Source organism: Microcaecilia unicolor, chromosome 8 (genome assembly GCF_901765095.1).
Source record: "Microcaecilia unicolor chromosome 8, aMicUni1.1, whole genome shotgun sequence".
NCBI classification, from domain to species: Eukaryota; Metazoa; Chordata; class Amphibia; order Gymnophiona; family Siphonopidae; genus Microcaecilia; species Microcaecilia unicolor.
The window spans coordinates 192,928,415-192,945,262 of NC_044038.1; the positions used below are offsets into that span (position 1 = coordinate 192,928,415).

The following is a 16,848-nucleotide window of genomic DNA, read 5'->3' on the forward strand; positions in this document are numbered from 1 at the left end:
AGACTGGGAGTGCATGTGTTCCCTTATCGCGACGATTGGCTGGTGAACAGCACCTCGAAGGAGGGTGCTCTGGAGTCCATGCAAATAAATATTCAGGTGCTAGAGCTACTGGGGTTTGTAATCAATTACCCCAAGTCCCATCTCATTCCAGTGCAAAAGTTGGAATTCATTGGAGCCCTGTTCAACACTCAGACAGCTCGAGCTTATCTTCCCGAGGCAAGGGCGGACATCCTTCTGTCCCTGGTGTCCATAGTTCGAGCGTCTCAACAGATCATGGCTCGGCAGATGTTAAGACTTGTGGGGCACATGGCCTCCACAGTTCATGTGACTCCCATGGCACGTCTACACATGAGATCGGCTCAATGGACCCTAGCTTCCCAGTGGTATCAAGCTGCGGGAGATCTAGAAGATGTAATCCAATTGTCCACTGACTTTCAGAATTCTCTTCAGTGGTGGACGATTCGATCCAATTTGACAATTGGACGACCATTCCAAGTTCCTCAGCCACGAAAAGTGCTGACGACGGATGCATCCCTCCTGGGGTGGGGAGCTCATGTAGATGGGCTTCATACTCAAGGAGCCTGGTCCTTTCAAGAAAAAGGTCTTCAGATCAATCTCCTGGAATTGCGAACGATCTAGAATGCTCTAAAGGCTTTCAGAGACCAGCTGTCCAACCAAGTAATCTTAATTCAGACAGATAATCAGGTTGCCATGTTTTACAAAAACAAGCAGGGGGGCATCGGATCTCGCCCTCTGTGTCAGGAAGCCGTCCAGATATGGCTTTGGGTTCGCCATCACCTCATGTTTCTCCAAGCCACTTATCTGGCAGGTGTAAATAACAGTCTGGCCGACAGGTTGAGCAGGATAATGCAACCTCATGAGTGGTCACTGAACATGGGCGTAGTCACAAGATCTTCCGAGCGTGGAGCACCTCCTCTGTGGATCTTTTTGCCACTCAGATCAATCACAAGGTCACTCAGTTCTGTTCCAGACTTCAGGCCCACAACAGATTAGCGTCAGATGCCTTTCTCCTACATCGGGGGACAGGCCTTCTGTTTGCGTATCCTCCCATACCTCTAGTAGGGAAGACTTTGCTGAAACTCAAGCAAGACTGCGGAGCCATGATCCTGATTGCACCCTTCTGGCCGCGTCAGATTTGGTTCCCTCTTCTTCTAGATTTGTCCTCTGAAGAACCGTGGAGATTGGAGTGTTTTGCAACCCTCATCACTCAGAACGAGGGGTCGCTTCTACATCCCAATCTCCAGTCTCTGGCTCTCACGGCCTGGATGTTGAGAGCTTAGAATTTGCCTCCTTGGATCTTTCAGAGGGTGTCTCCCGAGTCTTGCTTGCTTCCAGGAAAGATTCCACGAAGAGGTGTTACTCTTTGAAATGGAGGAGGTTTGCCGTCTGGTGTGACAGCAAAGCCCTAGATCCTCTTTCTTCTCCTACACAGACCCTGCTTGAATACCTTCTACACTTGTCAGAGTCTGGTCTCAAGACCAACTCCATAAGAGTTCACTTTAGTGCGATTAGTGCTTATCATTGCCATGTAGAGGGTAAGCCTATCTCTGGATAGCCTTTAGTTGTTCGCTTCATGAGAGGTTTGCTTTTGTCATAGGCGCCTGTCAAATCTCCACCCATATCATGGGACCTCAACGTCGTTGTTACCCAGCTGATGAAAGCTCCTTTTGAGCCACTGAATTCCTGCCATCTGAAGTACTTGACCTGGAAGGTCATTTTCTTGGTGGCTGTTACTTCAACTCGTAGTGAGCTTCAGGCATTGGTAGTGCATGCACCTTATATCAAGTTCCATCACAACAGAGTAGTCCTCCACACGAACCCTAAGTTCCTGCCAAAGGCGGTGTTGGAGTTCCATCTGAACCAGTCAATTGTCTTGCCTACTTTCTTTCCCCATCCTCATACCCGCCGTGGCGAAAGCAGTTTGCACAACTTGGACTGCAAGAGAGCATTGGCCTTTTACATGGAGTGGACAAATCCCTTTAGACAGTTGTTTGTTTCTTCTGATCCCAACAGGAGGAGAGTCGCCATCGGAAAACGCACAATCTCTAGTTGGCTAGCAGATTGCATTTCCTTCACTTATGCCCAAGCTGGGCTGTCTTTAGAGGGCCATGTCACGGCTCATAATGTTAGAGCCATGGCTGCGTCAGTGGCTCATTTAAAGTCAGCCTCCATTGAAGAAATTTGCAAGGCTGCAACGTGGTCATCAGTCCACACATTCACATCTCACTACTGCCTTCAGCAGGATACCCAACGCAACAGTCGGTTTGGGCAGTTGGTGCTGCAGAATCTGTTCGGGGTTTAGAATCCAATTCCACCCCTCTAGACCCATTTTTGTTCTGTTCCAGGCTGCACTCTGTTAGTTGTTTATGGTTTTAGGTCAATCTCTGTTATGGCCTCGCTGTTGCGAGGCCCAATTGACCATTGTTCATTGTTTTGAGTGAGCCTGGTTGCTAGGGATATCCCACATGTGAGAAGAAGCAGCCTGCTTGTCCGCGGAGAAAGCGATGATACATACCTATAGCAGGTATTCTCTGAGGACAGCAGGCTGATTGTTCTCACAAACCCACCCACCTCCCCTTTGGAGTTGTTATTGTTTCTTTTTATGCTTTTGATTTAACTGCAGAACGCGTTCATGTGACGGGCGGGAAATCATTCCTCGCATGCGCGCTGCACGTGCGCCATATGACTCTAGCAAGACATTTTTAATATTTTGCTTGCAAAATGCCGATTCTCGGGCCGACGCGGACGTCGAGCCACATGTGAGAACAATCAGCCTGCTGTCCTCGGAGAATACCTGCTACACAGGTATGTATCTTCACTTTATCAAACAGAAGAGTAGTGTGGTCAACAGAACCTATCCAATAACACCTGGGAGATGGGAGTGGTCATACACAATTTATTCCATAAAACCGATGACTCGATACAGCACTTCGTTTCGGCCAGATGCCTGCCTCAGGAGTCTGTATATAGATGAAAAGCCCAAAGATAGAAAAAGGCTTCACCAAGATGCTGAAAGTGGATACAGTCTTAAAAAGACTATAAATCCAAAAATCTAAGAAAGCAGCATTCTGCTATGACTCGGGTAGAACTGTTGAAACGGTTGCACCCGAGTCATAGCAGAACGCTGGTTTGTTAGATTTTTGGATTTCTAGCTTTTTTTTTTTATAGACTGTATCCACTTTTAGCAGCTTGGTGAAACCTTTTTACAATTGAGGCATTCATCTGGCTGATTGATACAAGATGCCGTGTCGAGTCATCAGTTTTATGGAATAAATTGCATATGACCACTCCTGAGTGTTATTGGATAGGTTCTGTTGACCACACTACTCCTTTGCTTGACTTCTCAAGTTCGTAGTGGTCCCTGTTTCTCCACTCCTGTGGTCGATCTCTGTGTTGTATTTTTAATACATATTAATATGCATTGTTGATTAACATGCATTAAAACATTCTAATGCATTCTAAAAAGTTTATTAAAACAAATATGTGAAACAAATCAAAAAATCTGATAATCGTGGAAAGTATTCAACAGTGACCCAAAAGTGAATCAAATTTTTTTTCTATGTACATTCCTACTGGTAGCTTAAAGCTGATTAAAAAGTAACATTACACATTTCAGATCTGTTACTAAAGACACTAAGGGGTCCTTTTACAAAGACTTGGTAGGCACTACGTGCATGCAACGTGCACCAAAATGAGACTACCACGAGGCTAGCATTCACCCCCGGCGGTAATTTTGGATTTGGCGTGCCCCTATACTGCTGGGACAATTTTTTAAATTTCCTACCGCATGCAGTGTTTCTGGCGTTAATCGGCAGTTGGTGCTCGCTGATCTGTCACCACGTGTGTAGTGTGTGAGCGCTTACCGCTGGATCAGTGGGTGACAAGGGCTTAGACCGTAAATAGGCGCACTGGTTTCAGTTATACCACTAGCCCTTTTCCCGGCGCATTGAAAAAATGCCCTTTTTCCTAGACACGGTAAAAACTGACCCAATGCGCACCAAAAACACGCACCCAAACTACTACAGGCCACTTTTAGATGTGGCTTAGTAGAAGGACCCGTAAGTGCCTCTTTTACTAAACTGCGCTGATTCCCGTGTGACAAGTGGTGCAGCCCATTCAGCTACTGCAGTTTAGTATAAAGAGGCCCTAAGAAGAAATGTGTGAACATAGTTATATTGTAAAAATGATTTTTAATATCATATAAAGGAAATACAAGATGTAGGATTATTTTTATATTTTTTTTCTTTCTAGTTTGACATCGGCTACAAGACAGACAATATGTTTTATGCACATTTGCTTTTGAGCAAGCGAGGGCCATTAGCTAAAATATGGCTTGCAGCGCACTGGGAGAAAAAACTCACAAAAGCTCATATATTTGAATGCAATTTAGAAAGAGCTATTGAAAGCATTACCTTACCAAAGGTATGTAACTACTGAAATCATTGTCATATGCAATTAGATCCAAGTGTGTAAATATTTTTAAATATTTAACTAGAGTATAATATTTCTGCGCTTGACTAAATATGCTTCATGTACATTTTAACTGTATACCGTAATATTTTGAAAGAATAGGTTTTCCAGGTTGAGTTTTTTTTTTTTTTTTTTTATATCTCATGTTTATTGAACATAATACACCAACCAGGATACTGTTCTGATCCATTGTACAATGTAAACAGTGCTACACATATCCTTATTCATTCCAAACCGCCAACTTAAACATTTTATAACATTTTCCTCCCATCTCCCGTCTCTTTCCTTCCTTCCCCAACGCCTACCCCCCCCCCCCCCCAACCTCAGGAGTTTAGCACTCTACTGCGAGCCACTGGAGTTAAAGTGTCCCAGAACGGTGCCCAGACAGAACAGAATTTGTCCCCCCTGGTCCCTGCCAGATCCGTAATTCCACTACGTTCAAATGAGCACATGTAAATCATCGCCGATCGCCAATGCGATACTGTTGGAATGTCTGGGGTCAACCACAGTTGTAAAATTAGTTTTTTTGCCATCAACACAGCTCTGTGCAGAAAGCCTCGAGAGCCTGTCCTGGCCGCTCCTCGTATATTGTAGATACCAAACAGTTGGCCTGGAGAAATGCGCCACTTTGTGTTCCACATCGAGGAGATTTGCAGCGCCAGTGACTTCCAAAACTTCTGAATACATATACAGTTCCAAAACATGTGGCCCAAATTTGCATTGTCTTTCCCACATTTAGGGCATACATCTGAGTCTCGCAAGGTAGCTCGGAACGCTCTTCTTGGCGACACATGAAGACGGAACAGAAACTTATACTGTAATTCCCACCAGCAGGCATTTTCTGTCAGTTTGTATGTGTCCTTCAATACCTTTTTGATACTCTCCGAGTTCACCGAAAAGGCCAGCTCCTTCGTCCATTGTTGTGCCATCCGGGTGAAGTCTGTGGACTGTAGGTGCTCTCTTAGGAGCGAGTGGAAGTATTTCAGCGGAATCTTTCCCTGTGCCTCAAGCGCCAACATTGCATTTAAACACTCCCAAACTTTACAGACAAATCATTCTTAGGTAATGAGTTAACATAATGGCTTAACTGTATGAATGCAAAAGGATCCCTCTTTCCCAGGTGGAATTCTCCACTGATATCAGACATAGTTTTCATCCCTCCCTGCTCCGACACCACATGTCTCAAATAAGTGACACCCTTGGCCCTCCAGTCTCTAAAAGTCCCAGAGGAGTCACCCACTGGGAATTCCGGATTACCTCTTATAGGCAGCAATGGGGACACCGATTTATTCAGAGTGAAAAACCTACAGAGCCACCTCCACGTCTGCCTCAAGGGACCGAGTATGGCCGAAGCCACACCCAAATTCGGGCTCTGCCCCCTCACCTGATGAAGCCAGCTGGAGAAATGCAAAGGTTCAACCCAGCTCGTCTCAGCAGCCGTGAGGGAAAAATGTTCAGTGGCCCGAAACCAATCTGAAATGTGGCGCATACCACTAGCCACCGAAAACATACGTAGATCCATCAATCCCAACCCACCCTGTGTTCTTGGGAGAATTGCCCTGTTGATTGTCATGCGTGCCCTTTTTCCCTGCCACAAAAACACATTTAATTTTGACCTCAGCCATTTGTCATCTTTGGAGGTCAGGAACATGGGCAGAGTTTGGTAAGCATAAATCCAGACAGGAAACAATACCATATTGTAAAGTGCTACCCTGCCCATCAGAGAAATGGGCAAATCCTGCCAACTCACCAACGATTGTGTCACCCTCTTTTTTAAGTGAACCATGTTTCTCTCGTATAAAGAGCCCAGGTCAATTGGAATCCTCACACCCAGATACGTCACCTCCTCCCGCACCCACTGAAGCGGAAAAGAGTCCCCCCAGTTCCCTCGTATCCTCTCCGCTGAGGGCAAGGCAAAAGATTTCTTTAAATTCAGCGAGAGTCCCGAGTATAGCCCAAACTCGTCAATGGCTGCTAAGACTCTATTTAAAGAATTGTGGGGATCAGTCAGGGTCAAAAATATGTCGTCTGCGAAGGACAAAACTTTTACCGAGTGATTTGGCAATTGGACTCCCTCAATATCCGGGTCGACCTCGATGGTCCTCAACAAAGGCTCCAAATACAGCAGAAATAAAAAGGGGGAAAGGGGGCACCCCTGTCTCGTTCCCGCTTTTATCTGAATCGGAGGGGATTTCGACTCATTGACTAAAATTCTGGCTACTGGGTCCTTATAGAGTATTTTTACCGCATCTAGAAACCATCCTCCCACGCCTATGTAATCTAATACTTTGAATAGGTACCTCCACTGTACTTTATCAAACGCCTTTTCGGCATCGAAACTAACCAGTAAGAGGTCCCGATCCCTTGCTTGGCAGTGTGCGATGGCCAAAAGTACTTTCCGTACATTAATCACTGAGTTCCTGTTTTTCAGAAAGCCTACCTGATGTGCCCCAATCAACGTCCCCATGCAGGGTGTGAGGCGATCTGCCAAGATTCGAGCCAGAATTTTAAGATCCACGTTAATCAGGGAGATAGGGCGGTATGACTCCACCCTATCCCCCGGCTTGCCCGGCTTTGGAATTAACGTCACTAGCGCCTCGTTACCCCCCCTTGGGAGCTCCCCTTGTTCTATCACCTCCTCAAAATATTCAATTAGAGGGCCTATAAACTGTGGTGGGAGACTCTTATAGTATTCGGCCGAGAACCCGTCGGGCCCCGGCGCCGACCCCAGAGGTAAAGCTCTTAATACTCTCTGTACTTCTTGGGCCTGTAGCAGTTTTGAAAGCGCCTCTCTGGCCGACATGGAAAGCCGGGGGAGCCCAGCGTCCTTCAAATAGTCCTCCACTGCCATGTCAGTTGTGTCCCCCTTCCCAGAGTATAAATTAGAAAAATAGGCGTGGAACTCTTTTACAATCCCTTCCGTGGTACTAACTCTGGTCCCCCCGGGGGATGTCACTGACGTGATCAGTTTTCTCCGCCCTCGGATTCTCACCATCTGGGCCAGCAGCCTACCCGGCTTATTTCCATATCTGCGGAAATTGAACCCTCTTGCTGTGAAACTTTTCTGAGTTTTTTCATGGATTAGGGAGTCCAGGGCCACCTTTGTGGAAGACCAAAGATCACGGGTCTCCGGTGAGGGTCTTAGTAAACACCCTTTTTTGGCCTGGCGTAGCTGACGTTCTAGGTGAACTATACCTGTTGAAAGTTTCTTATTTCTGGCACTCATGTACGCTATCGTAGCCCCCCTCATCACTGCCTTTGACGCTTCCCAAAAAATTAAGGGGGACTCACAGGACTCCAAGTTAAATTCTACATATTGTTCCCATTGGGCTACGATATATTCTTTAAATTTTTGATCTTGATATAAGAAGGATGGAAATCTCCAAGTAGGACTCCCCACACCTGTGGCCGGGAACCTCATATCCACCCAAATCAACGAGTGATCGGTAACCTCCATGGGGCCTATCTCGGCCTGAGTGACTTTGGTAAATAATGAGTGGTGCATCAGAATGTAGTCTAATCTCGACCATGATTGGTGTACTCTAGATTGATTATAGTCAATTTCTGATGGGTGAAGTAACCTCCAGGGATCAATCAGGTCCAGGGAACGACACAGGGATTGGAGTGCCCCTCCCCCCCGTGCCTCACTCCGCTGTCGTCCGGCAGTCCTATCCACCCCTGGGTCCATGACCTGGTTGAAATCCCCGGCCCACACCCAAGGGGCGTCCGAGTATCGCAGACCCAGGGATATCAAGGACTTAAAAAATATAGGGGAGTGGGAGTTTGGGCCATACACAGCGCATAGATACAATTTGTCCCCGATAGAGTTAGCTGCAAAAGAATCACCCTACCCTCTTGGTCTTTGTATATCAACCTGGGGTCACAAAGCAGCCCCTTCCTAATCAGAATCGCTACTCCACCTCTTTTGGCTCCCGAAGAAGAATAAAAACACTCTCCCACCCATTGACGCTTAAGCTTTTCATGCTCCAGATCAGTCAGTTTCGTCTCCTGAAGACAGGCAATTGAAGCCTTGTGCCGCTTCAGTTGCGCCAATATCTTGGCCCGCTTAATCGGGGATGAAATTCCCGACACGTTCCAGGACATCAGGCGCATGCGCGCTCTATCAGAGTTTCCCGCTGCATCTAGGCATGTCCACGTTACACCATTTGTCCTCCCCCGGGAGCCCAGCCCTTCTCCCCGGGGAAATCAAGTCTCCAGTCCGCGAGTGCACACTCCAGCTGCAATCTGATTGTAAACTACCCATATTCCTGAGGCTATTATCCCCCCCCCCCAATTTACCCCCCCTCCCCTTCTTGCCCTTCCCACCCTTCTAACCCCCCCTACCCTACCTACACAAGTCGTTCCCGTCTTTTACCACGGGAATGGGTCACTTCCATGCTAAGGCCCCCCCGCCATATACAAACAAGTAATGCCAAAAACAAGCCCATACCTCAGGTAATGCTTACAACAATTCAAATACCTGTTACAGACATTAATATATTAGTCCTTCACTCTCTTTGAGTCCCAGACTTTCAAGTGGCTGCATCTGCTCCTTCCGCATTTAGCTGAACATCATCCAATTTTTTTACATAGGCATCCGCCTCTGCAGCATTGGAAAAAACCTTCCATCCATTGCCGTTTTTGATTTTCAAAATTGCAGGATAAAGAAGCATAAATTTAACTTGTAAAGCATGCAGGCGTTGACACGCTGGGTTAAATTTTTTCCTTTTATCTTGTAAGCCAGCTGAATAGTCCTGGAAGATTCGTATGAGTTTCCCTTCATATTTTGTCGTTTCTCTCTTCTGACGATACCCCCTCAGGATTTCGTCCTTGTGGATATAATTGTGCACTTTTATGAGAACTACTCGCGGTGACTGGCGGCCATCTTGTAGTCGGCCCACTCGATGTGCCCTCTCTAAACACAGCGGGCCCATGTTGTCTGAGAGGGCGAACTCTCTTTTAAGCCATTGCTCCAGTTCCGTGGCCAGGATTCTGTCGCCCACCGATTCTGGAAGCCCCACAATGCGAAGATTTGCTCGCCGTGATCTGTTCTCCAGATCATCAACTTTGGTCAGTAGATTTTCAATTGTGGTTTCTTGCTGTTTTATCCGCGCCGCCATTGGAGCGCACATGTCTTCCAGCTCAGAAACACGACGCTCTGTTTCGCCAGTCCGTGCTGTGGTTTCAGACAAAGAAGATGTAAGTGTGGCGATTTGTGCCGACAGCTGTGCGAGTCTCGGTTCCAGCGCTAGACTCACTGCTTCCGTGATTTGTTTTAATTGTTCCGGCGTGAAGATGAAACTTTCACGTTTTGCCGGCCCGTCTTCTCCATTCGGAGTTTTCAACTTTTCTTTCTCGCGTTTTCCGCTGCGGGTCGGCAAGCCTTTACCCTGCGCTTCCACAAATTTATCCATCGGACCCTCAGCTTCTTGTAGTATCGATTTTAGGACTCGATTTCAGCACTTTGCAATCGAAAATTGCATAAATTTGGCGAATGGGCCTAAGAGAGCACAGAACCACGTCCTTCACTCTCTAGTGCATCACGTGACCTCTTCCAGGTTGAGTTTTAAACATATGGGTGTTTTCTAGAGGTCCTATGTGAAAAGATCATTGCTGATTCCAATTTTTTGTCTTTTATATAAAACACTAGTGTCTTTGATTCCAAAGAACTGAAGCACCAAGATTTAGATGAATATTAAAGAAGAGCGTTTGTCGGTTAAACCAAAACTTATTTGCTACATCATTATCAGAAGATACTCAGTTGAAGTTTGATAGAAGTGTATTTTTTTCAGAGAAATCGCATATGTGCATAAGTTAACATAATAGTAAATGTACAAAATATTGGCTGCAAATGTGAAAATTGTTTCTCCGAGGCTGAGCAGGCATAATATTTTCACATATGGGTGACGTCATCCATGGAGCCTGGTGCGGACACTGTCAAGTGCATTGTCACTTTAAATCTTTGAGACAGTGCCACTGCGCATGCGTGGGGGTGTCTTCCCTCCTGACTCTTGAGAGTTGGACCAGTAGTTTATCATTTATCTGTGGAGCAGAGAGGTGGTTTTTTTAATCTCTCCTCAGCGTGTCAAACTTTTGCCTTTTTGGTGCCTTCACTTTTTTGGGATAATTTTTTTTCATATTCTTTTTTCAATACTAATGTATTAAGGTGTCTTCTTTTTTCAATACTAATTTATTAAGATTTCTTATTTTTTCAATTTTTAGCCTTTGGGGCCTCTGAAGCTCATCTTTTGCCCAGAAAACATCAACCGTTTTTGGGTATGTGACTTCTCAAGCTCCCTGGGCTATAGAACCTTATGACATTGTGTCGGAGTATACTCGATACAATAGGACTATTTCAGGCACAGACCCCCATAACTGGTGCCTGAAAAGTGCTTGTGTCCAGAGCATCGGGACATACAGTGTAGCCTCTTCCTGCACATGCAAGCTAGAACCGTTAAAGTCCAGAGTCCAGTATGAAAAACCTTTTGGTTCTACATCAACATCAGAATCCTCATTGAGCATGGTAGGGAATTTGGCATTTGATGCGGAACCTGCATTGGTGTAGGCATCGAGATTGGGTGCACCGATGCAACATCGAGGGTCCGTATTGTGACAGTGTAGAGACTCTACATCCTCTTCGTCAGTGCTGCGTGCATTGAGGGACCTGCAGCTTAAAACCTAAGAAGCATCACCATTGTTTTCCTTCCAGGCACTCTGCCAGCACATCCCCTGCATCAACGCCTTTGATGTATGGGAAGCATCCATGCCGCAGTGACTGCTCTCCTTCAAGGTCTTCAAGATCTTCTGTACTTGCACAGGCTATTACTCAGGCTGTGTTCACATCGCTTTCACATCTGGTACCGACACCCACTCTACATGGAGATTTCAGGTCTATTGCATTTGCAATCTATCCAGGCTTACAGGGTGCTTGCTCCAGCCTCAGCCCAGCCCATCAATACATTGAAGAGACAGTCATGGGAGAGGTCCCGCATGCCGGCTCAGTGTTGACTACATTTCAACAAGATAAATTGTTGGGCAGTTTGGGGGTTCCTAATTTTTGGAGGTACCACCAAGCTGCCATAATAAAGGCTATTAGAGACCACTATGTAGAATCTCCAGTTGAACCCAATGTGTTGAGTTACAAACATTGCATACATCCCTACTCTGTATTTGACTTTAAGAAAGTACACAGTACAGATAGAAATGATAAAGATTATAGGATTAGTGAGCATGTGTTTCTTCAATCTCTGTAGAATACTTGGGACCCAGTGAAAAGGGTTTGTCAGATGACAGGTAGAATGCACCCATTTAGTGCACTTAAGAACTATCATCCGTGGTCTACAGGGTATTTTACTTCTCTTTGAGATAGATTGGAGGGGATAGGTTTTAGGCTCTGTATAGACTGCTTCATGTTATCCTTAAATCAGTTGCAAGAAATCCTGCAGTGGAAGATCCCATTTTATCAATGCTTCCAAGGCAGAGATTTTCTACTGGGCAAAGATGCTAAAGACAATTTGCAAGGGGATTCCAGTAGAGAGGAGGTGTTTTTTTCAAATCCCTTCAATGTATGAAATTACTTTCTAAGGTATATGCATCACTAGACAAATTTTACCTAATCTTCTGTAAAGAAAGACTTGGAAGAGTGGTTAGGCAACCCTCGCAGTGGTAATGAATGGGTTTGTATACATCAATATGCCCATAAATACACTATGGTTACTAATTATGATCAATAACACTTTCAAATCATAGAATTTATTGGGCCCCCATTAAGGGGAAGAAAGGAGGAGATGGAAGTAAGAGACAATGCTGGATGGAAACAATGTGAACAGAAAGGTACATTTGAATGCTTACGGTGGGACTGCCCAAAAATCCAAAGTATGGTGATTGATATGGGACAATCTAATAGCCTAGACTGATAAGGATTGGGCTCTGAATAAATATGCATGCCTGTTAGGTTTGTTACCAAATTGGTCCACCGATACTGGGTCACCCGAAGGAGTATCTCCTCTGCTTATACTGGCTGCAAAAATGGGTGTTGCCAAAACAAGGAAAGATCACTCAGGCCTGTGGTGAGGGATCCTAAGAGAACACCAATTATTTGACAAGCTAACTTTGGAACTTTGTGGTTGTGGACATGAATATACAAAGTTCTCCGAGGACAAGCAGGCTGCTTGTTCTCACTGATGGGTGACGTCCACGGCTGCCCCTCCAATCGGAACACTTTCTAGCAAAGTCCTTTGCTAGTCCTCGCGCGCCGATGCGCACCGCGCATGCGCGGCCGTCTTCCCGCCCAAACCGGCTCATGCCGGCCAGTCTTCTTTTGTCCGTGCTCGGTATGGTCGTGTTTTGCCGTTCGCGCCCCAAAGTTGACCTCGCGCGTCGTTTATCGACTTTGTTCTTCAAAAAAAAAAAAAAAAGAGGTGTCGGAAGGAGACCTTTTGGTTTTCTCCCTTCCCGTACTTCTAGTTTTTGCCCCGGTAAGTTTTCTTTCGTCGTCGGGGTAGGCCCTATTTAGGCCTCGGTCGAAATTTTTCTTCCCCCTATTTTTGCGGTGCCATTTTCGCCATTTCGAGTTTTGATCTCGCCGGCGCGATTTTTCCGCCCATGACATCGAAGTCTTCCAGCGGCTTCAAGAAGTGCACCCAGTGCGCCCGGGTAATCTCGCTCACTGACAGGCACGCGTCGTGTCTTCAATGTCTGGGGGCTGGGCACCGCCCTCAGGCCTGTAGTCTGTGTTCTCTCTTGCAAAAGCGGACTCGGGTAGTGAGGTTAGCCCAGTGGAACGTTTTGTCTCGGGCTCTTCGTCGGCTCGGCACCGGGAGTATCGACTGCTTCGACGTCGTCGGCGCCGGACCTTCATCCTCGCCCCCGATTGCGAGTGCATCGAGGCATCGGCCCTCTGCATCGGGGCGACATCGGAGGGCTGCGTCGGCGTCGGTGGTATCGAGACCTCCTCGTCTGCTGATGTCGTCGGACGGTGGTGCTTCGTCTGGAGTGCAGGTGAGGGCTGTCCATTCCCCTGCAGGTGGCGGTGAGCCTTCGGGTGGGTCTCCCCCTACCCTGAGGGCTCCTGCGGTACAGCCCCCCCCGAGACCGACCCTCTTCGGCCTCGGCCCCGAGGAAGAGACGGCTGGATTCTACGTCCTCCTCGTCGGTGCCGGGAAGCTCCGGTGACGTGCTTCGGTCCAAAAAATCGAAGAAGCATCGTCACCGGTCCCCTTCCCGTGTCGGCACCGAGAGCTCTGGGTCGCCGAGGGAGTCGGCACCCAGTAAGCATCGGCACCGAGAGGACCACTCGCCCTCTGTTCAAGAGGTGTCGATGCGCTCCCCTTTGGACAGCCCGGAACCAGCCTCCACGCCCGGAACAGGTTCTGACATCGACTCCTGCATCGGCTTCCATGTCTTTTTCTACAGCCGCTCTGCACGAGAGCCTCCGGGCCGTTCTCCAGAGATTCTGGGAGAGCTGTTGCGCCCTACCCCTCCGGTACCGGGGGTGTTTGCGCCACCGTACCGTCGAGCGAGGCGCCGGCTGGCCCCATTGTCCGGGGTGAGGTCTCCGACATCGGTACCGCTTTCGGGTACCGATGTGCGGTAGCCTCCCAGGAAGGCTCCCCCGACTACGTCGGCGGAGGGAGCTTCGCCGGTGCGGGCGAGGGAGTCTACCTCTCGACGCTCCCACCGTGGCCATGGTTCCACGGAGTCGAGCCGGGCACGGTTGCAGACACAGGTCTGTGAACTTGTGTCTGACACCGATGGTGAGGCCTCGTGGGAAGAAGAAGAAGAAATCAGATATTTCTCTGACGAGGAGTCTGAGGGTCTTCCTTCTGATTCCACTCCCTCTTCTGAAAGACAGCTTTCTCCTCCTGAGAGTCTGTCTTTCGCTTCCTTTGTCCGGGAGATGTCTACGGCCATCCCCTTCCCGGTGGTTGTAGAGGACGAGCCCAGGGCTGAAATGTTTGAGCTCCTGGACTATCCTTCTCCACCTAAGGAAGCGTCCACAGTACCCATGCATCATGTCCTCAAAAAGACATTGCTGGCGAACTGGACCAAGCCTCTAAGTAATCCCCACATTCCCAAGAAGATCGAGTCCAAGTACCGGATCCATGGGGACCCAGAGCTGATGCGCACTCAGTTGCCTCATGACTCTGGAGTTGTGGATTTGGCCCTAAAGAAGGCCAAGAGTTCTAGGGAGCATGCTTCAGCGCCCCCGGGCAAGGACTCTAGAACCTTGGACTCCTTTGGGAGGAAGGCCTACCATTCTTCTATGCTCGTGGCCAAGATTCAGTCCTACCAGCTCTACACGAGCTACACATGCGGAACAACGTGCGGCAGTTGGTGGGCTTGGTGGACAAGCTCCTCCTGAGCAAGCCAAGCCATTTCAGGAGGTGGTCAGGCAGCTGAAGGCGTGCAGAAATTCCTGGCCAGAGGGGTGTATGACACCTTTGATGTTGCGTCCAGGGCCGCTGCTCAAGGTGTGGTGATGCGCAGACTCTCATGGCTGCGTGCCTCCGACCTGGAGAATAGAATCCAACAGCGGATTGCGGACTCGCCTTGCCGTGCGGATAATATTTTTGGAGAAAAAGTCGAGCAGGTGGTAGAGCAGCTCCACCAGCGGGACACCGCATTCGACAAGTTCTCCCGCCGGAAGCCTTCAGCCTCTATTGAGGAAACTACACTTCTCCTTTCTTCCTCAAAATGTACCACCTGTTCCTCTGATCCCATTCCCACCCACCTTCTTAATGCCATCTCTCCTACTCTTATTCCTTTTATCTGTCACATTCTCAACCACTGTGACTGTCCCTGCTGCCTTTAAACATGCTGTGATCACACCTCTCCTTAAGAAGCCTTCACTTGACCCTACTTGTCCCTCTAATTACCGACCCATCTCCCTCCTTCCTTTTCTCTCCAAATTACTTGAGCGTGCTGTTCACCGCCGCTGCCTTGATTTTCTCTCCTCACATGCTATTCTTGACCCATTACAATCTGGTTTTCGCCCTCTCCACTCAACCGAAACTGCGCTTACTAAAGTCTCCAATGACCTATTACTGGCTAAATCCAGAGGTCAATATTCCATCCTCATTCTTCTTGATCTTTCCGCTGCTTTTGACACTGTCAATCACAGCATACTTCTCGATACCCTGTCCTCACTTGGATTCCAGGGATCTGTCCTTTCCTGGTTCTCTTCCTACCTCTCCCTCCGCACCTTTAGTGTTCACTCTGGTGGATCCTCTTCTACTTCTATCCCTCTGCCTGTCGGCGTACCTCAGGGTTTCTGTTCTTGGTCCCCTCCTCTTTTTCTATCTACACTTCTTCCCTTGGTTCATTAATCTCATCCATGGCTTTTCCTACCATCTCTATGCTGATGACTCCCAAATCTACCTTTCTACCCCTGATATCTCACCTTGCATCCAAACCAAAGTTTCAGCGTGCTTGTTGACATTGCTGCCTGGATGTCTCAACGCCACCTGAAATTAAATATGACCAAAAACCGAGCTTCTCATTTTTCCCCCCAAACCACCTCCCCGCTCCCCCGTTTTTCTATTTCTGTTGATGGCTCTCTCATTCTCCCTGTCTCCTCAGCTCGAAACCTTGGGGTCATCTTTGACTCTCTCTCTCATCCTTCTCTGCTCGTATCCAGCAGACCGCCAAGACCTGTCGTTTCTTTCTTTACAACATCCGTAAAATCCGCCCCTTTCTTTCCGAGCACTCTACAGAACCCTCATCCACACCCTTGTCACCTCTCGTTTTAGACTACTGCAATCTGCTTCTTGCTGGCCTCCCACTTAGTCACCTCTCCCCTCTCCAGTCGGTTCAAAACTCTGCTGCCCGTCTCATACTTCCGCCAGGGTCGCTTTACTCATACTACTCCTCTCCTCAAGACCCTTCACCTGGTCCCTATCCGTTTTCGCATCCTGTTTCAAACTTCTTCTACTAACCTATAAATGTATTCACTCTGCTGCTCCCCAGTATCTCTCCACACTCGTCCTTCCCTACACCCCTTCCCGTGCACTCCGCTCCATGGATAAATCCTTCTTATCTGTTCCCTTCTCCACTACTGCCAACTCCAGACTTCGCGCCTTCTGTCTCGCTGCACCCTACGCCTGGAATAAACTTCCTGAGCCCCTACGTCTTGCCCCATCCTTGGCCACCTTTAAATCTAGACTGAAAGCCCACCTCTTTAACATTGCTTTTGACTCGTAACCACTTGTAACCACTCGCCTCCACCTACCCTCCTCTCTTCCTTCCCGTTCACAATTAATTGATTTGATTTGCTTATTTTATTTATGTTTTGTCTATTAGATTGTAAGCTCTTTGAGCAGGGACTGTCTTTCTTCTATGTTTGTGCAGCGCTGCGTA

The 16,848-nt window shown here is 47.7% G+C and overlaps 1 protein-coding gene across 1 annotated transcript in view; it reads left to right on the forward strand.

The window, feature by feature from the left end:
- RAD21L1 (RAD21 cohesin complex component like 1) overlaps positions 1 to 16,848 on the forward strand; it is a 744,671-nt gene that overhangs the window by 60,475 nt on the left and 667,348 nt on the right. Inside the window, exon 3 of the mRNA XM_030213443.1 lies at positions 4,273 to 4,443. Within this exon, the coding sequence (XP_030069303.1) occupies positions 4,300 to 4,443 (144 nt within the window). The 5' untranslated portion in view covers positions 4,273 to 4,299. The remainder of the gene's footprint in view (positions 1 to 4,272; positions 4,444 to 16,848) is intronic.